Genomic DNA, 24,320 nt, shown 5'->3' with positions numbered 1-24,320 from the left:
AATTATTCCAAAAAGAATTGATTCAGTATTGTAGATACTTACTGTTGAGCATAATGAGGTATATTGGATACCATGATTAGTGAATTCATAATTATTATATACAAGATAGATTATACAGAAAATGAAACGACCTATAATTAATTGATTGAATGTTAATCTTTGTTGGAAGTCAATGAATGAGGATATGTTAAACTTACTTATTGAGAAGAATGTTAGACCCATTAAAATAAATACACGAACACTAGGCATCATCCTCTTCCTCCAGTAATATCGACATTCTAGAAAGAGTTGAGGTGCACATAATGTAAACTCTATTACTAATGTAATTAAACGAATTATATAAAATACGAGGACAAGTATATTCAATGAATGATTTCCAGCATATGATGGAATTGACATTGTTATTGTGATGGAGTAAGGTAAAGTTATTATTTACAATTAGTAGTAGTAGTAATAGTAATATAGAGTTTGAATGAAGCCAATTAATGAATTAATATATGAAATGATATTAAAAATTCAGACGACGTTCAACGAAAGATCATTAAATTCATTGGATGTTAGGTTGTCTGTAATTTCAACCGGTTGAAATAGGAAATAGATCCCGTTCAAAGGACTTCAATCTTGAACAAAGGCCCTACCCCATGCTTGATCTTGCCTTGGCTTTGGACAACACCCGGACGGGATACTAAAGGTTGATTTTTGTTTTAAAACGTGTGGGAGTTGGATCTTTTTTTTTTTTGATTCTCTAGAAGAGTCTTTTCGTGGATGTAAACAGATGGGTGGGGCACATGAGGCTGGATATGGAACCTTATTCCAATGACCTTTGGCAAATGATAATTGGTTGATCTATTCAATTGATCTGTCGTTTAAGTTGGATGATTGGTGTAGTAATCGATCAACTGCCTTCTCATGGTTTATGACCCTGGCTCAGGGGATTTTAAGATCACCTCTACGCCATGTTCATGGGTCGTAGCATCATCCAACTGATATTATGATATTATTTAATGAAGTTGCAACATAATGTATAAGTTAAACAACAAGATATTAAATAATTATATTAATTTGGGATTGTCATGGTTTGATAATTAATTATTATTATTTAATATATTTAATATTATTTCACCTTGTATGATTTGTCATCAGGTCCAAATTGTTTACAATTGATTGCAACCAACTCATGATTATGATTGCTTTGGGTGATGTTGGTGTTGCTGTTCATGGGCTCGGGGAAGTTGTCACTTGAGATACACTTGCATGGGGACACCACCTGCTGACCACAGTCACAATAGAAGTGACCGTACTTGCGCACGCCAATATCGTGTCCAGCATGGCACTTCTTAGCACACTCCTCACATACAGCAATCTCGCTCTTGCCCAGAATCTTGCGCGGCTCCGTGCAAGTCTTGCACTCATACCAATACTGAGCGTGGTAGTACTCCCTCGTGAAGGACAGTGTGCATTGGTTAACCTGCAGCGCGTTCTCCACCAGGAATGATATGGGCTCCATCTCATCAGGGCTCTTTGTCCTATTCTTGTTGCCGGCGTGGATCGACGTGATGTCTCTGCCCTGTCGCAGGATGAATTGCTGGTTGCCATGTGGACCATTGTTTGTAAACGTGTTGTTGGCTTCGAATCCCATTGGCTTGGAGTCTGAGTAATACGCCAGGCCAGCCTCCCAGTTCCTATTAATGATATTGTTGTCAAAGCAAAGTGCCCTTGATCCAGATACAATCTCCACTCCAACCTCACCATTGTTGGATATTTCATTGGACTTTGGAATGGTTCCATTGGAAGGGGGGTCGAGTTAGCCACTTATTCATTCAATCAATCTATCGTGTTTGAGTATTGTACTTACCTTGATATTTACAATCGCATGGTCCGATACATAGATGCCAGAGCATCTATTCTGTACGATTCTATTATTACATATTGTGGCGTTTGATCTTGAGTAGACTTGCATGCCAGCGTTCTTGTTGCCGTAGATGTAGTTGTTGGAGATGATACCCATGCCCTCGCGATAGATATGTATGCCAACACGCTTGTTCTCACAGATGTGATTCTCCGAGATGATCGGATTGGCCTTGATCACCAATCTGATGCCATCGCCCTGGTTGTGATGGATGGTATTGTTGTTGATCTGTGGATTGGACTTGGATATCCTGATGCCGTCCAGCTTCTGGCCGTAGATCTGGTTGTGCTCAAACACGCCCTTGCCGTCCTCGTGGATGTAAACGCCGTCCTCCAGGTTGTTGCAGATCTTGTTGTTGGACACGGTGGGTGTGGCGCCGCCCCAGCAGCTGATGCCATCGCTCTCGTTCTCTTCGATGATGTTCTCCGTGATGATGGCGCTGGCGCTCGTATGTATGTGGATGCCGTAGCCCTTGTTGCGATATATTCTGTTGAGCTTGATAGTGGGCTTGGCCGTTGAATAGACGATCTCAATGGAGCCATAGCGATTGCGAGTGAATCGGTTGCCAATGATCGTGCCCTCACCACCAAAGATGGCAATTCCAGCCTCCTTGCAGTCGTGCACGATGTTGTCCGTGATCCAGGGGGTGGCGTGTCGGCCAATCTTGACGGCGCTCAAGGTGGTGTTGGTGATGTCACACTTGCTGATTGTGAAGCCGCCCTTCTCAATGTCAATGCAGAACCAGTGCCCGGTCTGGCGCATAGACAGGTTGGTTATTGAGCCGTAGGGTGCCGAGATAGAGACGGTGTTTGCCGAGGCCGACTCAATCACCACGTCCGTGTTGATGCCCTCGCCAATAATGTCCACGGGCTTGTCAATTATGATGTTCTCCTTGTAGAGGCCTGGTCCGATGAGCATCGTCTCTCTCGTCCCCTCACTCAAAGCGGCCAATGCTTCAGTGATCGTATCATAATCACGTCTATTCATATAGATTAACTTTGGATTGGTCAAGTCAGAGTTGGGTGGCAGTATCAACACCTTCTTCCTCTCTTCCTTCAATAGTTGTTGCCTAATTGAATGAATGACGGTGTGTTAGTCCTCATTCCATGGACGCGCGTGTGTGGACTGGCGATCATTGGATACATACCAAATGAACTTATCATTGGCCAAACGGTAGAATGAGTAACAAGTCTCGGAGAGGGATAGGAGTGATACGTGGTCAAGGTGTTGAAGGATGGCGATCCAGTTCTCTTCGGAGAGGATTGAGCAGATGGAGCTGACCTTGGAGTCGTCAATGAGGTCGCACAGGTCGCGACTGCTGCTGCTCCCGGTGAGCGCCGCCTCATTCTCAATCTCTGTGGCCGTCTCCACTTTGTAGTCCATCCTGCGGTCTCCGCTACCGCTGTCCCTGTTGATGTCGGGATGTCGCGGCTTGTGATATGACTGTTGCTTGGAGTCGCGTTGTTCGCCATTGTTATAGTAGCCCATTCTTCTACGCTTCTGTTTGTTTGAGTCGCCTGGGGAGAACGTTGTTGTTTTTGTTGTTGGTGGTGCCGCAGCGGTAGTCGATGGTGAGCTGGGTGGTGCGCCCGTGCCTGATACTGAGCGGTTTGTGGTGGCGCCGGCGGAGTTATCAAGATTTGATGCCGAGTGCGTTAGCCTTGGCTGGAGGGGCGGTGTGGATATCGGGGTGGTAGCAGATCCGCTTGCACCGGCCGATGAATGAAGTTGTCTACTTCCGCTACTACTAAAGTTGCCGCTACTACTGCTGTTATTATTACTGCTGCTGGCGTTATTATTATTACTACTACTACTTAGACCCAATGGGAAAGCAAACAGTTTCCGGAGGGCAAGTTTCCAGTTGGCTGTGCCTTGTGTGTACTTTGGAGGATCCAAGATTGTCGTCTGTGTCCAAGGATCTGAATGAATGAGCAATTCGAGGAGGTCACAACTAATGTCAAGACAACTCGAACTACTTCCAAATCAAATCCAACTAATGTTATAACTAAGTATAATTGATTGAGTTGATATTATATAATATATCTATCTATCTTATCTCAATGTATGATGATTGAATTGTTGATTGAATTGTTGATTGAATGATTGAATGATTGAAAGAATGTATGAACGTCCAGTTGAAGATGTGAGATCTTGTGTAGCAATCAATCAATCACGTTGCGACTCTCTAAGATTAGATAGAATTAAGAGGTTGGTTAGATGTCGATACTTGATTTGAGATGGAGAGGCACGAGGGTGGGTGAGTGGGTGAGTGGGTGGCAGTTGGTTAGCCATGCTGCCCCCTGCCATGGCATTGAATAACATCGTCGTCAGACTTGATTGGTGGGACGTATCAACCATTTAGATTGGCGTCTTAGTACTAAGATGATGGATGGATGGGTATGACATGATCAACACATGATATGTGTGTGACTTTGTGTGTGAATGAATAGTAGAGGCCGAGTGTGTTTGTGTTTGTCGGTTGGACAAGTGTGTGAATGGAAATGAAAGTTAGGTTTGTTGTTGAAGTGTGTGTTTGTTTGACAAGGATGGAATGAATGGCTGATGTGAAAGGACAATAATTAATGACCAATATTATAATACCTATTAACTAACGATATCGCTAATGAAGATGGATAGATGGATGGAAGGATGGAAACTAAAGATTGTAATGATTGATTGGTTCAACAAAACAATAACAAAGTATTGATGTCCTACTTCTTTTTTTGATTCACTTATCTCTGTCTGTCTGTCTAACTGTGTGTGTCTGTTTGTTTGTATGTTTGTCAGTCTCTTCTTCTTCTAAAGTTCAATTCACACCTTGAAATGATATATTCAAACCATTGACCAACAATGCTACTTGTCTGGGTTTGTGTGTATGTGAGTGAGTGAGGATTAGTTGAATGCAACTACCTCAAGAACTCTCGTCTTTGGGACCCTATGCACAGCACTACCTTTCCTTCTCTCTCTCTCTCTCCCATCTTGAACACAAATTAAGGCAGATCCCCAAAAGTCCTACCTAATTAAGATGTAAAGTCGGGTTGGTGGTTGTGGGGAGGAGGGGTAAGTTGGTCGGGTCGAGTTCTTGGTGGTTGCATTGTATGTACACACTCACACTGAGATAATGCGGAGATCTCAAACGAATGTCCAGGCTTGTGTTTGTGGATAGTGAGTCCTATTTATGTGTGAGTTAGTGGTAGTTGTTCTTGAAGTCTTTGGAGAACAGTCGCGACCCAAGACTAACTAGTCGCGACGGCGGCGGGGCTGGATGAGTGGCGCCACTCTAGTCTAGATCAACGGACATGATTCGAAAGGCAAGTAGCAGTAGTACTTTGATGTTTGCGCAAGTATATATAATATAGGTTGTGATTTTATTTGATCAATGAAGATGGCTTGCCCTCTACACCCAAGATATCAAGTATCTCCTCTCCAGTCAATGTCTCCTTGTCCAACAACTCCTTCACCAAAGAGTCCATCTTATCTCTGTTACTCATAATAAGATTCTTTGCATACTTGTATTGTTTCTATTGATATGATGGTTAGTAATATGAATGAGATGGGATGGAATGGATTGAATGAAGGTACTTACATCCAAAAGACTCTTAACTTCATTATCTACAATGTTCATGACTTCGGGTGACATTTTCTCTTGATGATAGGTGTAGCCCAACTTGTCGGACATTCCCCATTTGGTGATCATGGAGAAGGCTAGATTGGACGCCTGCTGGAAGTCGGAGCTGGCGCCACTGGTTACATTGTCGTGGCCAAAGAAGATCTCTTCGGCAGCTCTGCCCGCCAGACATATAGCCAGTCGTGCCATCATTTGCTTGCGAGTGTACTGCAGATGATCGGTTTCGGGCAACTGGCTCACCATTCCCAGCGCATGGCCACGTTGAATAATGGTGGCCTTGTGAATTGGATCGGCACTGTCAGTCATTGCAGCTACCAAGGCGTGGCCGGCCTCATGGTATGCTGTGTTCTTCCTTGTGGTCTCACTCATTATTGATGTCTTCCTGGCTCGGCCCATCAAAATGTCGTCTCTGGCTTCGTCGATCAGCTTGAGTGACACCTCCTCCTGTCCATGCAACACAGCCTTGATGGCTGCAGTGTTTATCAAGTTTGATAGATCAGCACCTGTGAATCCAGGTGTAGCTCTGGCAATCTTATCAGAGTTGATCTCTGCCTTGTTGTGAATGACCTTTGAAAGGTAGTACTCAAGAATCTAGATAATGATTGAATGATGGATGTTAGACCTGGCATGGCATGGAGTGAAGGCAATGGCTGTCTCTTACATCTTTCCTTCCTTTGAAATCGGGTATTGGTACAGCTATGATTCGATCGAATCTTCCTGGCCTGGTCAAGGCTGGGTCCAGTGTTTCCGGACAGTTTGTGGCTCCAATGATCATAATCCTACTGTTCTGTGCAAATCTGTTTGATTGGAGGTCGCGAATGAGTGATTGATTCATTATTCTCCCTTTGGACATCACTTACCCATCCATCTCTGAAAGGAGTTGTAACAGAGTGTCGCTGTAGTTTGTCTGATTCCTGGACTTGCCCACGGCATCAATCTCATCGATAAAGATAATACATGGTTCCTTCGCCTTGGCAAGCTCTGTTTGAGTGAGGGGGATTGAGTGGAGTTAGTTGACAAGTTGAATGATTGTGCGCGAACATCATGTTCAACAATCAATCATACCGAATAGGTCACGGACACGCTTTGCACCAACTCCGACAAACTTCTCATCGAAGCTGGATCCGGTTGTGTAGAGGAATGGTACGCCAGCCTCGCCAGCAATGGCACGTGCGAGAAGGGTCTTGCCTGTGCCAGGCTCGCCAGACATAAGGATACCCTTTGGAAGTTTGGCTCCAATCTTGTCGTACTTTTCTGGGTTCTTGAGGTAGTCGACAATCTCGATCAACTCGTTCTTTACATCGTCAATGCCCTTTACGTCACCAAATGTTGTTGCGTTTGATGCTTCAGTGTGCTCCTTGGCGACTGATGACTCGGTCGTGCCCGGTGCAGTATCCGAGATCATATAATAGATCAATACGCCCAGTGTTGACAGCATCAACAGATTGATCATTCGGTCAAACATTGATGGCTTGCCACCTAGTCCTTCGATCTTGATCAGTGGTACCACTGGCTGCTGACTTATACGCTGGACCATGTCGTCTGATGGACCAAAGTGGATGGCGAATGTGCCAGCCTGCTTATCCACCAATGACAAGTTTGCTCTATTCATCTTCTTTGAGTAGACCAATGCCTGGAAGTAATATCTAACGCACTCCTCATTCGATGCATATGCCAATGATTCAAATCGTTGTATGATCCTGTGATTGTGATTGGGTGAGTTGGATAGTCCCAGCGAGCGAGCATGCTACATTACATACGTATCATAATCTCCCATATCCATCAGCTCTTTATAAAGTATCTCTTGTGTCTGCTCATCCTTTGGACGCTCATCAGCATCCCTTATCGCATCCATTCTTGAAGTGACATAACTCCTTGATTGAATCATCTGAGACGACGCGACTGTTGTTTGATATGATTGTGTAATATTGTTCAATGCATGTCGTTCTTGCCATGTCATTAGTTGATGCCCTTGTTTCAGCATTCCATATCTGTCTGGTTGTGGCTGTTGATGTTGTCTCAACCTATGTGAATTATTGTCATTCTTTAACTTTGAAGCACGTTGTATCCTTTTGAATTGATGTTGATGTTGATGTGTCTTTACATGTTGTTGTTGTTGTTGTTGTGATGATGATGATAATGGTACAACAACAACACTTGATGACCTTCGTGCCAAGCCTTCAGCAGCTTCTGTCGCAAGTGATCTTGTCTTTAACGACAATGATAACATTATATGTGTATATATTAATTAATAACTATCAATGATGATTTATAATGTAATGTGTATAAGTGATAAGTGATAAGTGATAATAACAACAAACAATTACATGTTCTGTCTTCTTGGTCGCGAGTTGACATTCAGATTGCGCGTCGTCAATCCAACTTCACAATTAATTAAGCGCAAGCCCCGAACAGGTGGTGCTTGTGGGGTGGGGTGATGAAGTTCGCGACATTTGTAAAGGCAAAGGCCTCGCCAAAGGTAGTTTAATATGTATATAAATAATGGATGAATGGTGAGGTCGATGGATGTCATGAACAACATCTCTTCTTCTCCTTGGGCAACTGGCACTTTTCCGATGCTACCCCATGACCACCTCCACCTGCGCCCAATAATACTGTTGGCGGCATTATTGGTGAACCACTGGACAGTTTGAAAGAGTCCCGCATTGATGCATGTCTAAGTCTACGAACATGGTGATAAGACTCTTTCATAGTCTGTCTTACAAGTTCCTCTATTGCATCCTCTATACCATGTCCATCCTTGGCAGATGTATACGCCCACTTATCAAATCCATTATCTCTTGTAATCTGATTGAGTTGTTGTTCTGTATAAGTTGGCTCATCCTTTATCAAGTCGTACTAAGTATGATGTTAGTTAGTACCATGGTAATCGATGGATGGTCAATTAATCATGGAACATACCTTGTTAGCGAATAAGAATGTTGGTATTTTATATTCAAAGTTGTTATCAAGCTCTCGCTTCCAGTTGAGTGCCAGCTCCAGACTGTTTGGCCTCGAGGCATCAGTGACTACAATGGCTGCATTGGCTTCATTAAAGTAACACTGTATTTTTGATTGATAGAGTGAGTGTGAGTGGAAGAATTTGATTGATCACTTGACTGGAAACATACCCTTGTCAAACAAAGGAACCTGTCTTGCCCTGAGAAATCCCAGAAGCACATTCTTATCTGTTTGGAATCCATCTGTATCTTCTTGGTGTGGAATCCAACTCCAATCTAGTTTGATTGATTAATCAAGTTAGTCATACAACTTGGAATTGGACAATCTTGGAAATGGAGGAGGATGAGATACATACAGTATTTATAGTCTTCTCACTCTCCATATTATTATAACATGCTTTACTTATTATTGATGTCTTACCATTATTAACGCCACCAATAACTAATATCTTCATCATTCCCTCAGCATCCAGGTCATCGTCGAATATCTCTAGTTCCATGTTTAGTTGTGTAATATATATATATCTATGTACAATAATATATAAGATTGATTGATTGATTGATTGATTAATTAAATGATTGGTTGATTGGTTGGATGATTGATGCGCTCACTCGGTCGGCCAAGTTGAGGTTGGACTATGTTGACTACTATCCCAACAAACAATGCAATTGCATATAGCTACGTAATAGTACGCTTTGTTTGGTTGGTGAAGGTTGACGGAATGTTGATGGATGTGATGTGATGTGATGTGTTGTGATGGATGTTATGTTGCTTGAATACTACTACACTTTGGGACTAACCAATAGGATTGGTTTGAATGATTGGAACGTGGAATGGAATTGAACTAAATTAGGTTGTTTGATTGATTGATTGATTGATGGAGTGATAGAGTGTGTATCTGTACAAGAGCGCACTGATGTTGGATGTGGCGCAGGCTGGGCTGGGGTATGTGGAAGGCGGAGATAGTAGTAGAGGAGGCAAGTGTAATGTTGATGATCGATCCAAAGGTGTGAGCGTGCTACTGTCCAACGAGTCACTTAAACTTGAAATGAAGTGAAGTTGGCGGATTGATGGGAATGCGAGTTAGAGGTTGTTGATGGCCAGGATGATGTGGATGGCTGGGCAGAGATGGGAGGTGGCAGGTGCTAGTTGTTGAATTATCAATGCCAATACCAATGTATGTCAATGTGTGAATTGATGTGATGTGATGATAGTGAGTGGCTAGCTAGCCGGGTGCAGTCTATGATTAAGTATTTTTATTGATTGATTGAAGTTATAACAATGTACATCTATGTATGTATGAATGGTGTTAATAGCCGGATGTACTTTGCGCAACCAATGAGAATCAATGGCGAGGATGTTACTACTTCTGTGTGTATGTATGTGGAGGGGTAGGCTGTTTAAGGGTGGCGGCACTTCATTCAACTTCAACTTCAGCTTCATCCAGAGTTCAAACAAGATGTTACCGCGCCTGCCACACCACTAAACTGAGAATGTGACATATAAATAGCATGCTGGACGGAAGATGGTAGAGTGTGGTAAGCATGTACACACTCCACAAGATCACAACCAGTGTTGTTTGATGATCAAAAGCGAATGAAGGGGGAAGGGGTTGTTTAGGTAGTGGGGTGATGAGACAATCCGAACCAGGGATCATCTGCACCTCACAACTCATCGCCCAAGAGTGCGGGAGTGATAGGATGAATTTGGTTAAAGGTCTTCCTCCTCCATTTCCGTGAACAAGACTGATTAGCATGTTTGTTTGGTCGAGTCTATCCTATCGACGACGTCTCTATCCTATCTGGGTTTTGGTGGTGACAGTATGTTTGTTGTTGTTTAATTAGGTGTTGCCTAATCATTTGATTCGTGCTGTCGACAGTGTTGTAGCCTCGCTCGCTATCGAGCCTGCAACGAGATTGATTAGGAGGTCACTTTGTTGGTGGTACTCCTCATCCTCGACCACCTTTGTTCCAGGGGTAAACATAGGGGACGAGACTTCCCCAGCACCTTCCACACTCCATATTGACAGGCAACGGAATAGACAGTTGGATAACATTCTCCATTATACTCTTGGCTATTGACTGCCATGTTTGTTATGTTTGTCAATGGTAGGGTATGTTAGTGGATGGGCGTCATCATTACAGCAGCCAAGTGTACTAGTACTTACGGCCACCTCATCGATTGATTCCTCGGACACTTCAAACAAGAGTTCATCGTGTATTTGGAGTATCATCTTGGCATCCAGTTTCCTATCAATTAGTTGCTTCTCTATTTTGATCATGGCTAACTTGATGATATCGGCTGCAGTGCCCTGTGGCACAGTGTTCCTTGCCTTTCTCTTTGCGCTCTCACGATCCTCTTCACTAAATACAGCACTAAAGTTCCTTCTTCTCTCTGTTGTTGCAAAGTGTCTGTCCGTCAGTAATTTGATTGAATGATTGATACATCGATCAACTTACCAAACAGTGTCATAACATATCCATTTTGTTCACAATCAACTGCAATGGACTCTAAATAATCAGTCAAGCTGAGTATGATTAATTGATGGTTAGAATGAGACAAAGACATGGAAGGACAAGTGGATACTCACTGTTGATATGTCTTCTTGAACTTTGCCAATGCCACTTTGGCCTTGTCGACAGTGGTGTTCAAATCATGAGCCAACTTCCTTATTCCCATTCCATAATTGATACCATAACAAAGATGTTTGGCAATTGATCTATCATCATCTGTTATCTCATTCAATGGTATGTTGGACCTTATAACATCATATTAGTATCACTCAATCAATCAATTCACTGTCTCAACATGGTACACATACATTTGATGAGATATCAGTCTGAACACATCCACATCTGTCCTATTGAATATCTCCAGTAACTTTTGGTCCTTGGAGAGGTGTGCCTAATGATGCATTTAAGTCAGTGATAGATTGAATGAATAAATGAAAGGCGAAACATACCAATATCCTCAACTCAATCTGACCATAGTCAGCGGCAAGGAACAATGAGCCCTTCTTTGGAATGAATGAATCGCGTACATTGACCACCAGGATCTCACATTGCTTCTCTTGTTCAACCAGACTCTATTGATTGATTGGTTAGTGATAGAACAAACTGACTAACAAGGATGAACACTTACCCTATACTGTGTGTTGGCTGCCTCTCTGTCCAGGTCTGGAAGATCGTCAGGTGACTCACTGTTCTTGCTAAACATTGGCGACGGGTTGAAGTCTGGCGCCTTGCGAAACTCAAAGGGATGTGCGATTGACTGTAGATTGGGGAAGACCATGGTGATACGCCCAGTGGGCACAACAGTCTGACATATAGTCGAGTAGATTCGCATCATTGACGTCTGTTGATTGAAGTAATGATACTTCTTGAGCTCCGATACATAGTTGTTGATGTGATGTGACAGTTTGCGATGCTCCAACAAGATGCTTGGCAGTGGGTGCTCGTGTGAGATCGACTCGAGGTTGGCCGCATTGGTACTGTGATACCTCTTGTTCACCTTCTTGTTGGCCCTCGAGTCGGGCTTGGTCAGCTTCAATCTGTTGTACAATATTTCGGACATTCGCTCCTTGTTGTCCAGGTCCACCTTGATGCCTGGCACCAACAGCTGTGCCTTGTACGTGAGGTAGTCCAACTTGCGCTTGATCTGATCGACCGACTGTTGACAGGACTCATCGGCAAAGCCAATGCCAATGAACTCCATTCGCGCCAGGATGGGCAGCAGCTTCATCTCCATGTCCACAAATATCTTTAGTGACTTGCCCGCCACCTCCACACTCAGACTTTTTAGCAATGTCTGCATCAGTGTGAGTGTCCAGTAGCATGTGTAGTAGGCCCCGTCAAAGCCGGGTGCAGTGGCGAGGCGATGCGCCACGGTCTGTCCAGCTCTCTTCCTCTTGTGCGTGGTGAACTCCTCGTTGAGCTGCTCCAGTCGACAGTCCTTGTATTTGTCCGTGTCCTTGACCCAGGCTGCGACCTTGGGGTCCATCAGTCCTTCCGTCACATTGATGCCACGTGCCAACAGTATCTTTAACAATGGTTTGGCATTCCACAAGTACTTGTAACTGTTTGGATGCTCCAGTACACACTTTACCAACCTCCAATTGTTGTCATAGAATGTTGACATGTGTTTGTCAACAACGACATTGTTGTTGGTGTTGTCTGGAGGTGCCAAGGGGAGATGGTATACTGATAGACCTTTGGGGAATGTTATGACGATGGCTTGAACACGAAAGAGTGATGGTTGAAAGAATGTCTCTTCATCATTGATCAGGTAATCAAACTTGTCCACGAGCTTTGAGTGCAGACACAGACTGAATGCAAACTGACGTTGCATTGGCCATACTTGGCGGAACCATTCTATGTTATCCGGGGTGATCTTGCGAACTTGGAATGGCAGTAGTCTCGAGTCACCACTGGTCTCGCCTTGGTAAGGTGGCAGATTGGGAATGTCGACTGACTCCTTGATCGTGTCGAGCAGGACATCGAGTGAGACTGGTGGATGGTATTGTAAAAGAGTGCTGTCGAATCGTTGTGAGGCTGCTGATGATGTTGTCAAACGTTGTTGTGATGGCAACAATGCCTGAGGTGACGTCTCCATCTTCTGAAGGTGTTCAATATCCTTTTGAATCTTCTTCTTCTTGACCAAGCGATTCAGTGTCAGGGGGCAACCAACATTGATAACTTGAGCTCCTTGCAATGTGAGCGTGGTGGTGGTCGTCGTGGTCTTGGGTCGGTTGAGCAATGACATTGTTTGCTTGAATGGCTGGGCAGGCCCCAGACCCAAGGTCCTTCGTTGATTGGCCAACATCAATGATTGCTCAGCAGCTGGAGGCGGAAGGGTAGGAGGAGGTGACGGTATCAATGGTTCAGCAAATGGAATTGGAGAGTACTTCCTCTTCTTGAACTTTACACCTTGACCATCATTGCTATTATCATTGTCATTGTCGAAGTTCTGTTGTTCCATCATTGATTGTTGTTGATATTTATGTGGATAGTATCGGTTTATCAATGATGAACAGTTGTCTCGTAATTGTTTCAACTCGTTATCAAAGTTTGGATAGACCTTTCCAAAGATGTTGTTATAATATCTACGTTCATCTCCTTCATTTGATGATGATGATGATGATGATGTTGGGCTTAAAGATGTTGGTGATGATAATAACAATGAAGTATTACCTCCACCTTGTTGTTGTTGTTGGGCCATCTGTCCACCAATACCAATACCAATGCCACCTCCAGCAGCATGAGGACTACTTAAACTGAATGAAAATTGTAATGATTTATCATCAATCAATGATGTTGAAGTTGTAGTTGTTGTGGTAGTTGTAGTTGTAGTTGTAGTTGTTTTCAAAGGAAAGACAGTTGAAACTGCAGCGGCTACAGGTACCGGAACATCATAAGTAGTGAAATCAAAGTCAAAGCTAATCTCCCCATTCATCTGTTGTTGTTGAAGTTGTTGTTGTTGTTGTTGTTGTTGATTTACATTTGACATTATGTCTATTAACTTTGTTCATATCACTCCATCCTAGGATACAATATATATATATACAATATAACATACAAACTCACTTTGCAAACAAATGACCCTTATTCCAAAGCTGAAGATACTTCATTCCCGACGTTTCAACTTCCAAGAATTCAACAATGACAAAAACATCAATCAAGAGAAGTTCAGTTTATTGATCCAATGAAATCAATCGTCCTCCAACTTGACCAATCTGCCATAGACCTCGAAACAACATACACATAGTTCAGAACCATCACGTTGATTGGGTCCAGTCATTTGAATACGTAGATATCGGTATGAGTGGATGGCATGGACTGGCCACCCTCCAATACTATATCCGTGTTTCAGCTCCAGGTCATCTTTGTGATCGACCAACACGTCCCATTGCACACCATCCAAAGATCCCTTCATCTGCCAATTCTTGGGTGCCGCATAGATTGATCCCTGACTGTCTCCACCATAGCGCATAGAGTAGAAGTTTGGACAGAGGACATACTTCCTGCCCAGGTCGACAGTGAAGTGAGCATTGACCGACTTGTCAGTGTACATATTGGTCGGAGTCCTGTTGATCAATGTATGTGGATATCCAATGCTCATCTCGGAGCTGGTCACTCGGACGATCTTCCTCAGAGCTGGTGACTCGTAGGACTCGGTATCCTCCATCGTACCAAAGTAGTGGAACACTCCCTTGCTATCGCCCAGATGATTGAACTTAAAGTCTCTCACGCCCTGTCTAAGTCTACACATCTGGTTCCTACTTGGTTCCTCCTTTGTTGCCAAGTACCTATAAGCCTCGAACATTATATCCTTGTTGACCAATCCACTCTTCTCAATATGATTGATCAATTGAAAAGGTGACATACTAGCGAACCTTATACACTATTCATTGATGGAACGTAAGTGTGAGTGGAATCTTCCGGTATCATTTGATATGCGGATAACTTACATCGAGTGGCTTCTCTAACTTCTTCATGAGGAACTCACGCTCATCAATGTCTGTACCAGTGATCTCTATGAGGATGGAGTATTGTCTCTTGGCCCAACGTACAAGGGAATCAAAGATCTCGACCTCTGGCACACGTAGACTCTCAAGTTGAAGTATTGCAATAACAGATTCCTCAGTTAACAGATGCCAATTTGGTGAGGACAGCAATATATCCATTGAATGTTGTGTAATGAACTCGAAACAGAACAACTTGATACTCTCCAATCTATAATTCTCTGCAGCATACAGTATCTTACAAATATCAATCTCACTACTACCCTCCATGCATATCCTGATTGAGTACCATCCACAATGCTACATACAGATGTTAATACACAGTCTTATCGATCGATCAATCAATGATGTACCTACCTCTTTCAGATCTTCCAAGTCATAATAGTCGGCTGCAGCTAGGATGTCGAGTACGTTGTTGGGCAGCAATTCAACCGCCCCTGTGTAGAGGTATTTGAGTATTGATCGTACAGTATCACTATGATATTGCATTACAATGATGCTAAGATTACTCTCCATCATAGGACTAGCCAACATCTTTTTGATAACAGATGATCTTGCTGATAATACAAATCTATGTGCATAGAATGATTCTGTACCATCATCTTCATCCTCATCATTTTGTTCCTGATTATTATTATCTCCAATAACCAAAGTACCTTGAGCATTAATATTATTATTATTATTATTGTTGTTGTTGGAGGTGAATAGTTCTTGACCATTGGCAATAATGGTAACATCAGACATATCTGGATTATTAAAGTATTCTGTAAAGTCATATATCAACCTCTTCTCCAAGTGTTGTTTGGCTCCATACTTCTCTGCTGTCATTGTGGACATTATTAATTATATTTATAAATAAAATAATTATATTATAATATAATGATGATAATAATAATAATTATAATGTTATAAAGATACTTTGAATTCCCATCTCCTGGCTTTGATATCTATCTTAAAAGTAGTGTTGGCCTGGATCGATGGATGGACAGATGTACGAATCCAGGGTTTACCATACTAGGACACACTCACTCACACACACAGACAACAAACTCGAGATGGAAGACGACACACACCACTACACAGATATACTCGTCTTTAATATGAGTGTTGTCATGTTGGGGGTACGGTGGGCAGGGAAGGTTGATCAACATCCCTTCTAGTTTATTAGGGGTAGGACTTGGCCAAAGGGGCGTCCACATGAATGAATGAATTAATCTATATGTTCTACGGTGCTGTGGAGGATGACATTGGTGCTCCCGTTGTAATGTTACTGTTACTGTTGTTGCTACTGTTGCCGCTGCCGCTGTTGCCGCTGCTGCTGCCATTGCCATTGCCATTTGTATTATTACTACTGTAATTGCTGCTGCTACTACTACCTTGTCCTCCTCTCATCACACCCTTGTCCCACTTGCTCTCTTTTGTTACACTACTGGTCTTATCGGATAATGGATAAGACAACTCGCCAGTGGCAACTGGAGGGTTGTTGGACATTGATGTTGGTGGTGCTTGTTGTTGAGGAGGAGGTGGTCTGTTGTTGTAGTCACCACCGCCACCGCCACCGCTACCACCACCGCCGCCGCCGCGGGGAGGAGGTGGCCTGTCTCTTGGGAAGTCACGTCTGTCTCTATCTCTGTCTCGATCAAACTCCCAGTCTCTGTATCTGTCTCTGTCCCAGTCTCTGTCGCGTTCAAAGTCTCTCCTGTCTAGCTCTCTGCGGTCCAGCTCTCGTCTGTCCATCTCCCAGTTCCTCCTGTCTCTCTCGCGCTCCCACTCTCTCTCCCTGTCCCACGATGGCGGTCTGCCATAGTCGCGGGGAGGTGGTGGGCGATCATAGTAGTCTGGCGCTCGCTTGTAGCTTGCTGCCGGAGGCATGTATCTGTCTCGGCTGCCGCGATCGCCAACGTAATCCATTCGGTCGTAGGCTGGTGGGGGTGGTCCGAGAGGTGGGCCATAGTCATCGATTCTTCCGCCACTGCGTGGTGGAGGAGGTGGTCCATAAGGACCGTCCTTGTCTCTTGGTGGGTAGTGTGGTCGGTACCTGCGATCGTCGTCAAGGTAGCCGGGTGGAGGCGAGCGTCTGGCCTCGGGAGGCATGCCATAGGGGCCCGGATGGTCAAGCTTGGACGGCGTCTGGCCCAGCGCTGGGTAGGTAGAGGCCGGCAGTTTTGGATAGCCAAGGCCAAGGCCGTCCAGCTTGGACGGGATGAGGTCTTGCGTGCTGCTGGCCGACTTGTAGGGCGTCGAGTATTGGCTGTAGTAGTAGTCGTCGTACTTGCCGGCAGGTGTGGATGATGTGAGGCTGGGAGAGAAGGTGCTGCTGGCAGGCTTGTAGGGTGAGTAGTCGGTGCTGTATAAATCGTGTTCGGTGAGATGCAGGAGGTGCGATGGGGTGGTGGGAGGTGGTGCCACCGTCTGCGCGGGCGGCGGGCGATTGATGTCCGACGGATGGATGGACCAGGGCGACTGGAGGTTGCCCTGCGGACTGGCCTTCTTGTTGGGGTGTGTGGGGATGATGGTTCGGGGCGGCTCTTTGTAGTAGGGCTTCGTGTCCTCGATTGTGAATGGCGTGGTTGTTGTTGAAATGGTATGTCCGCTGCTGCTGGTCGACGACTGAGGCGATGAGCGGTTGATTATTGTGGTAGTGGTCGTCGTAGTCGTCATCGAGTTGGACGACGCCACCACGGGCGACTTAAGAGCAACGTTGCTCTTTGACTTGGACGTGATCTTCTCCTTCTCTTTCTCCTTGTCCTTTTGCGAGGACAACGATGTGCGCTTCTTGGCGCTGCTATCTGACTCCTTCATCTTCTTCAGACGCTTATGTGTGCTCTTTGTGTTGGAAGGCTCGTCCTCGCTAAAGCCGCTCGACAGGCTGTCAGAGTCAGAGTCACCCGAGTTGCTGTACTCGCTATCACTCTCGCTTGAGTCCGAATCCTCATCATCCTCAATCTGCTTTCTCTTTGCAGTGACCTTCTTTCTTGATTGTGTTGATGATGATGACGACGAAGATGACTTGTGCGATGAGGAGGACGATACCTTCTTGTCAGACGATGATTTGCTTGATTTGGCATCACTTCCATGACTAGTCGACGAAGACGAAGACTTCTTCTGATTGATTGGCGGTGTCGATGTAAGTGGTGGCTTGCTTGCTGTGGTCTTTCCAGATGGTGTAGTATTCGTTGGCTTGCTGCTGCTGCTGCTGCTACTGCTGGGCTTCTTGCTCGAGGAGGTGTGTTCACTCTTTGATACTTTGGTTTTCACACCACCGTTGGTGACCTCTTCAATGTCGCTTGTCTCATCGGTCATGTCAGAGCCATCATCACTGTATACCGAGCCAGAGTCTGATGACTCTGACTCAGACTCGGACTCAGAATCACTATAATCATCCTCTGAGCATGACTCCTCATTGTTCCCCACGTATCGCAACGCTGACTTGTATGCCTTGAGCCATGACTTATTCTTTGGTTTCTTCTTCATTGGTGTAACCTTGAAGTCAAACACTGAATCAGGTGGTAGCCATGCACTATTCGTTTGTTTGATTGATTGTTAGTGATTGATCAACATCATGATGATCGACAACAAATACTCACTAATCATTGCTTGAGAAGAAGTGTAGTAGGACGACAGTTTGATTCTTTGGTTGTGCTCTCTTGACCTCGCTTGAGATCGACTTGTCTGGGTTGTGTATCCTTGCTGGCCAGAGTGGGTATCCAGTCATGCGACCATACACCGTCTGTCCATATTTGAAGTTGGAGCCAGGCACTAATCCCTTCTCTTTCTTGCTGCTTGATGATGAAGACGACGAAGATGAGGAGGACTTTTCTTCCTTCTTGACCTTGGTCGACTTGTCCTTACTGCTGCTGCTGCTGGACTCTCTCTCATCCTTCTCACGCTTTGTCTTTGGCGATACAGATGACTTACTGTCCTTCTCCCTCTTGACATTGCTCTCCTTCTCTTTCTCTTTCTTCACACTGCTGGTGCTGCCACTGCTGCTCTCCTTCTCTTTCTTGACTGCGCCACTGCCACTGCCACTGCCACTGCTCTCCTTCTCCTTCTTGACTCCATTGCTCTCTTTCTCCTTCTTTACACCATTGCCAGAGGATGAACTCTTCTTGATGTCCCAGTCCTCTGTTTGTTGTTGTGATGTGAATGTGTTAGAATGGGCTGTATCATCATTTCACCAACATAGCAAGTACCTACCTGACTTTGATTTCTTCTTGAGCAAGCTCATCATTGTTGTGTCAAACACAATGATTGGCTTACAATGATTGATGTGATGATGATGATTAAGTAATAGTAATTGTTGTTGTTGTATCACGCATCAATCAATCAATCAATCAGTGAGTAAGTGAGTGAGTGAGTGAGTGAATGAGTTAAAGTGAGCCTAGGCTATCTCTCTCTTTCTCTCTTCTCTCTCTTTGGCCCTCTGTCGGCTGCACTTGACTTTATATATATCTCTCTATTCTCTTTATAGTTTTATAAATGAATGTAATGTATGTATATTATATGAATGGGCGGGCTGAAATGTGTCAACACTAGCCTCGACTTCGCTCGCTTATATTAGTTGCTCTGAAGGTCGGGTGTGTGTATGTGTGTGTGTGTGTGTGTATGTGTATGTGTTTGCGAGTGTATGTGTGTGTGCGAGAGTGTTGTGTGAATGAATGACAAGCTAAATTGTGTGTTTCATACAACCTTCCCTCCACAATAATAATTCAAAATAAACATTAATTTTAGCTTTTTGGAACTTCCTTTCAATCTGACAAACCCAACCCCCAACCCCAACTTCCCTCGCCCTCTTCGTCTTTGGACAAGCGATGGTTCGGAATGGCAATCCATAATGGACCCAACCCACTTCCCCGGCCCTTTCGACAATACTATTCAGGAATGTATTTATAACATTGATTGAACGCATTCAACTGTATTACAAAATGCATGGGCAGACTGGTGGGTAGCTTGGACGGATTGGCTCATAGAGCGAACCATACTGCCAGTGCAGGAGCATCTCAACTGGCTTGAACTGTGGAGACATACACCAGTTTCCATCACCTCCAAATGCTGGATCAGTGACCCAGTTCCACCAATGCTAAAAGTTGTTTGATTAATTGATTGATCAAGTGAGTGATTGAGTGATTGGAATAGTTCCGGCGAGTGAATGAATTGGATACTTACAACACCCTCAAACCAGGGGATGTCAGCAAAGGCTTGGAATACGGATTCGAATTGTTCGTCTTGTAGGCCGAGGTTAATGCCTGGACCGGTGACACATTGGCCAGAGCAGTAGCCAAGCTCGGTGAAGATCATTGGCTTCTTCCAGAAGACGGTGAGGTTGTACAAGCTGGTGGACATCTCCTCCTCGCCATTGTTGATACCCTTGTACATGATGATCTTCCAGTACTCCACCATGTCGGCCAGGGTGGCGTTGGGGTTCTCTGGCACGAGGGGATAGTATGCATCAACTCCAATGATGTCGACGACGTCCCACCATGTCTTGTTAGTCTCCTCGCCTCCGTGGTTGGCGGCGTAAGTCACAACACCGTGGTAGACCTCTCTAACTGACTTGGCAACAGCTCTCCACTCTGCGTCTCTTGGGGCTTTATATGTATGTGTCAGGTCTGAGTCTCGATCATTCATCATCATATTCATTCATTCATGATGTTAACTTACAAGTGGCAATGAGCTCACAACCAAGAGAGAACTGCTCGACATGGAGCTCCTCAGCCAACTTGGCGTAGTGAGTGAGGATTGGTGTGTAGTTGGCGAACCACTCAGCCCATTGATCGTTGGTGTAGTAAGTACCAATCTCACCTCTAATGATCGATTGATTGATTGAGTGATTGAGTGAGTAAGTGATTGAAAGGATGGTGTGATCAATGTAACAACATACCTCCAGTGAGCTGGGTCCTCAGTCATATCGATGTGAGGCTTGAGCATGACCTTCAGACCGATCTTGTGAGCGTAGTTAATGACGTGAACGAGCTCCTCGTCAGTGGCAGTGATGTCAGTTGGGAAGATGGCGGTGGTGCTACAAGTGTTGTTAGTATCCTCACCAAATCAATGAATCGATCATGATCAAACATACTTGATGTTCACCTGGAAGTTGGTAACGACGATGGAGACGTAGTTGGCACCAGTGCCTCTGAGGTTGTACAGTGACAGGTCTGACTTGGACTCGTTGAACTTGACGTATGGACAGTCTAGTGGATGGAGTCTGTTGTTAGTCATGTGTGTGGATAGGTCGCATCACCAACCAAACGAAACGAACACATACATTTGCCATTGGTGTAGGTCATGCCCTTCTGTTTCCAATTGATCTCAGCATAGCTGCTTTGGCAGAGAACTGCAATCAACAATATGATTGAAATGATTGATCTCATCATTGTGTTGTGTGTGTATATGTTGTAATGTTATTATATGTATCTATCACAAGGGATCATTAATGAATGAATGGTAGACTGTAGCGAGGCCCAGTCGTTCAGGTCTGAAGTGTGTGAGTGCGTGCAATGAATGAAAGAAGCGTCCTATTCATTCAATTCAATTCAATCACATTTATAATTCCGAGCCCGATACCGGTTCCACCCAACTGTCTCGTGTGTGTTCATCAGCAAACGATTACATAAAATATCTGTTTTTGGTATGGAACGAACAAAGTGATTCTGATCCTGAGATTGAGAGAGTGCACTCAAACTGATCATCACTTTATTCCAAATATGGCTATCAAATATTAATAGTATATATTATACTATTACTTACTTATTATCTCTATGTTGGGTATAGTGAATGGATGATACCGTTAATCGTCTAATGTTGACGTAACTAATCATTACTTGAACTTCAAATACCCCACATTATTTGAATTTTGAACTTGAAACTGATCCCCACTCAATAACGGTCAGCCAGCAAGGCTTCACTCATTCACTAAATGTATGAATGACCTTTGGTTGACTGAAGAGATAAAGATAATACTAATTACATACATATCATACTCATCCTCTATATATTAATATAATATTATAATATATAATCATATTTATTAATATTATTATTATATATTAATAATAATAATGTCACAAAAGGAATGGGAGGAAGAGAGAGTTCATTTGTTGGCAGAGCTCAATGATGAGAAGGCAACACATACAGAGACGATAACAAGATTTAATCAAGAACATGAGAAGAATTCACAATTGATAGCATTGGTCAAACATGCACAAGCTGAGCAGACCGCAGCACAGGGTCGCGTAGAAGAACTGCAACGCCAGCTGATATCATCGCAGAACAAGTTGGTCGAGCAGCGCAAGATCTCGGCGACAGCCTCCGAACGCGTGACGGCCGCCGAGGACGAGAAGCAGCGCGCGGTGGAGCAGGCCGACACACTCACACACAGCCTCAACAAGGCCAACATCCGTCTGCAAGAGGCTGAGGACTTGCTCAGTCTGCTGAAACAGGAGCAGCAGGGCGGCGAAGGAGGGCCGGGCGCGCTGCTGGCCAAGACGATGGACCTTCAGCGCCAACTCGACGACATGACGAGCCAGCTGCAGAGCATGACCGAGAGGAACAACACGCTGATCATCGAGAGGAAGACGGTCGAGGAGACCGTGTTGGAGTACCAGACAACGATACAGACGCTCAGACAGACGGTCGAGGCGACCCAGTCGCAGCACGCGTCCGACGCTGACCTCGCCAACAAGTACGCCCAGCTACTCATCAGACTGGACGAGGAGAAGATCAACATCGACCTGGCCAACGAGACGATCGAGGAGCTGCAAGAGAAGCTGCGCGTGTACGAGGGCACGGGTGGCGGCCACCTGGGCGAGGTTGGGGACGTCCCCGCCGCCGCCAAGGTCATTGTCGACGAGCCAATCAAAGAGAGCGACTTTGACGAGAGCTTCCAACAGTTGCTGGCCGAGAACCAACAGATGAAGAGCGATCTGGACAAGCACAAGAAGGAGGTCGATGAGCTCTCTGCACAACTGGCAGAGGCAATGGTGCTGGCACAAGCACCACCCAAGGAGTCAGCGGCACCGACCGATGTTGTCATTCAATCAAACCAAGATATTGATGAGCTCAAGCAACAGATTGAGGATCTGAGGGAGCAACTACGTGTGGAGAAGGTCACTTCCATGGACTTCCAGGTAAGCAAGTATGATTGATTGATCGATCGGTTTGATTGGTTGAATCATTGGCTCACTCTATCATTCAATCAATATATTGAAGACCAAGTATGACCGAGTCAGTAGACAACTGAACACGTTCAGGTCATCAATGGACGAGGATGCCAAGAAGAATAGAGTGGCCATCCAAGAGCTCGAGCTCAAGTCCACTGAGATCCAACAGAAGTATGATGAGTTGTTATCTCAACAACAACAACAACAACAACAACAACATGAACATCATCAACATAACGACCAACAATCCCAATCACCATCATCATCGTCATCTCCATCAATCAGCTCGATCCAAGCCAAGTATGAGCAGAGCATGGACACCATCAAGGACCTCACTAATGTAAGCAGCTGATAGAGGTGGGAGGGGAGGGGAGTGAGGGAGGAATGATGAAGAGGGTGGCATCAGGGAGGGGAGACATGGTACACATTGAGCTGACACCTACCTGACTATCTATCTAGACACTTGAGTCTGAGCGCGAGTTCATCAAGGATCTGTCCAACGACTTTGAGGCTCTCAAAAAAAAAAAATCACAGCTGAAGCAACAGCTGAGGCAACTCAACAATGAGCATCAGGCAATGGTAGAGCAGAATGGCAAGGAGCTGGAGGACAAGACAGCCCAGATCCGGCAACTAAACAGCCGATTCGAGGCAATAACAAAGAGTATGTAATCCATCTCCTGGAATCGTCCCTGGAATCATCCCACTCACTCATTCATAAATCAATCAATCAATCACGTGATGAATGATATATAGACATGGAGAATACGGATAATATAATGAACAAATACACAACGTTGGAAGAGGAATATCAAAACGCGATGAAGGAGTTGGAAAAGAAGCAATTGAATATCAACTCATTGTTGGAATCCAACAAGGAGTATGTTAGAGCAAGCGAGAATATACACAAGAGAATAGAATTGAATGAGAGCGAGCTGCAACGACAGAGGCAGCAGAACAAAGAACAAAAGGATGAGATAGCATCATTCGTACAACACGTCGAACAACTAAAGTCCAGACTGGACGAAGCACTACAAGAGGCCCAGCAGGCCAAGGCTCAGGCCCAACAACAACCAGAGGCACAACCACAAGCAGCACAACAACAAGCACAACCACAACAAGAACAACAACAACAACAACAACAAC

The 24,320-nt window shown here is 44.6% G+C and overlaps 9 protein-coding genes across 9 annotated transcripts; 2 read left to right on the top strand and 7 right to left on the bottom strand.

Annotated features, from left to right (window-relative positions):
• Positions 1 to 1,114: 1,114 nt before the first annotated feature.
• SAMD00019534_019700 (hypothetical protein) lies at positions 1,115 to 4,221 on the bottom strand (the record flags this gene model as incomplete). The annotated part of the gene is made up of 4 exons (XM_012902561.1): positions 1,115 to 1,771; positions 1,856 to 2,978; positions 3,057 to 3,828; positions 4,137 to 4,221. The coding sequence occupies 4 exons, from the start codon at positions 4,219 to 4,221 to the stop codon at positions 1,115 to 1,117; spliced, it is 2,637 nt and encodes an 878-aa protein (XP_012758015.1).
• Positions 4,222 to 5,283: 1,062 nt separating this feature from the next.
• SAMD00019534_019690 (hypothetical protein) lies at positions 5,284 to 7,446 on the bottom strand (the record flags this gene model as incomplete). The annotated part of the gene is made up of 6 exons (XM_012902560.1): positions 5,284 to 5,430; positions 5,496 to 6,128; positions 6,199 to 6,334; positions 6,398 to 6,518; positions 6,603 to 7,237; positions 7,298 to 7,446. Coding segments are annotated over 6 exons (1,821 nt in total), but the record flags the coding sequence as incomplete, so codon positions are not given.
• Positions 7,447 to 8,066: 620 nt separating this feature from the next.
• Positions 8,067 to 8,997, bottom strand: SAMD00019534_019680 (hypothetical protein; the record flags this gene model as incomplete). The annotated part of the gene is made up of 4 exons (XM_012902559.1): positions 8,067 to 8,396; positions 8,460 to 8,600; positions 8,669 to 8,773; positions 8,854 to 8,997. The coding sequence occupies 4 exons, from the start codon at positions 8,995 to 8,997 to the stop codon at positions 8,067 to 8,069; spliced, it is 720 nt and encodes a 239-aa protein (XP_012758013.1).
• A 1,450-nt stretch (positions 8,998 to 10,447) lies between these two features.
• Positions 10,448 to 14,003, bottom strand: SAMD00019534_019660 (hypothetical protein; the record flags this gene model as incomplete). Its single annotated transcript, XM_012902557.1, has 8 exons — positions 10,448 to 10,579; positions 10,666 to 10,892; positions 10,958 to 11,025; positions 11,089 to 11,256; positions 11,320 to 11,402; positions 11,461 to 11,583; positions 11,640 to 13,612; positions 13,688 to 14,003. The coding sequence occupies 8 exons, from the start codon at positions 14,001 to 14,003 to the stop codon at positions 10,448 to 10,450; spliced, it is 3,090 nt and encodes a 1,029-aa protein (XP_012758011.1).
• On the top strand, positions 10,585 to 10,897 carry SAMD00019534_019670 (hypothetical protein; the record flags this gene model as incomplete). The annotated part of the gene is made up of 2 exons (XM_012902558.1): positions 10,585 to 10,611; positions 10,706 to 10,897. Coding segments are annotated over 2 exons (219 nt in total), but the record flags the coding sequence as incomplete, so codon positions are not given.
• A 204-nt stretch (positions 14,004 to 14,207) lies between the features above and the next one.
• Positions 14,208 to 15,675, bottom strand: SAMD00019534_019650 (hypothetical protein; the record flags this gene model as incomplete). Its single annotated transcript, XM_012902556.1, has 3 exons — positions 14,208 to 14,897; positions 14,965 to 15,318; positions 15,376 to 15,675. Coding segments are annotated over 3 exons (1,344 nt in total), but the record flags the coding sequence as incomplete, so codon positions are not given.
• A 567-nt stretch (positions 15,676 to 16,242) lies between these two features.
• Positions 16,243 to 19,246, bottom strand: SAMD00019534_019640 (hypothetical protein; the record flags this gene model as incomplete). The annotated part of the gene is made up of 3 exons (XM_012902555.1): positions 16,243 to 18,538; positions 18,606 to 19,143; positions 19,216 to 19,246. 3 exons carry the CDS (start codon positions 19,244 to 19,246, stop codon positions 16,243 to 16,245), a joined length of 2,865 nt encoding a protein of 954 aa, XP_012758009.1.
• A 693-nt stretch (positions 19,247 to 19,939) lies between these two features.
• Positions 19,940 to 21,392, bottom strand: SAMD00019534_019630 (hypothetical protein; the record flags this gene model as incomplete). Its single annotated transcript, XM_012902554.1, has 6 exons — positions 19,940 to 20,098; positions 20,185 to 20,606; positions 20,680 to 20,822; positions 20,900 to 21,037; positions 21,095 to 21,209; positions 21,284 to 21,392. Coding segments are annotated over 6 exons (1,086 nt in total), but the record flags the coding sequence as incomplete, so codon positions are not given.
• A 684-nt stretch (positions 21,393 to 22,076) lies between these two features.
• On the top strand, positions 22,077 to 23,846 carry SAMD00019534_019620 (hypothetical protein; the record flags this gene model as incomplete). Its single annotated transcript, XM_012902553.1, has 3 exons — positions 22,077 to 23,144; positions 23,227 to 23,517; positions 23,637 to 23,846. 3 exons carry the CDS (start codon positions 22,077 to 22,079, stop codon positions 23,844 to 23,846), a joined length of 1,569 nt encoding a protein of 522 aa, XP_012758007.1.
• Between the last annotated feature and the right edge of the window lie 474 nt (positions 23,847 to 24,320).

This window comes from Acytostelium subglobosum (assembly GCF_000787575.1).
Source record: "Acytostelium subglobosum LB1 DNA, scaffold: scaffold3, whole genome shotgun sequence".
Classification (NCBI taxonomy): Eukaryota; Evosea; class Eumycetozoa; order Acytosteliales; family Acytosteliaceae; genus Acytostelium; species Acytostelium subglobosum.
The sequence above is the reverse complement of the archived record's forward strand: the minus strand, read 5'-3'. Positions and strand labels throughout refer to the sequence as shown.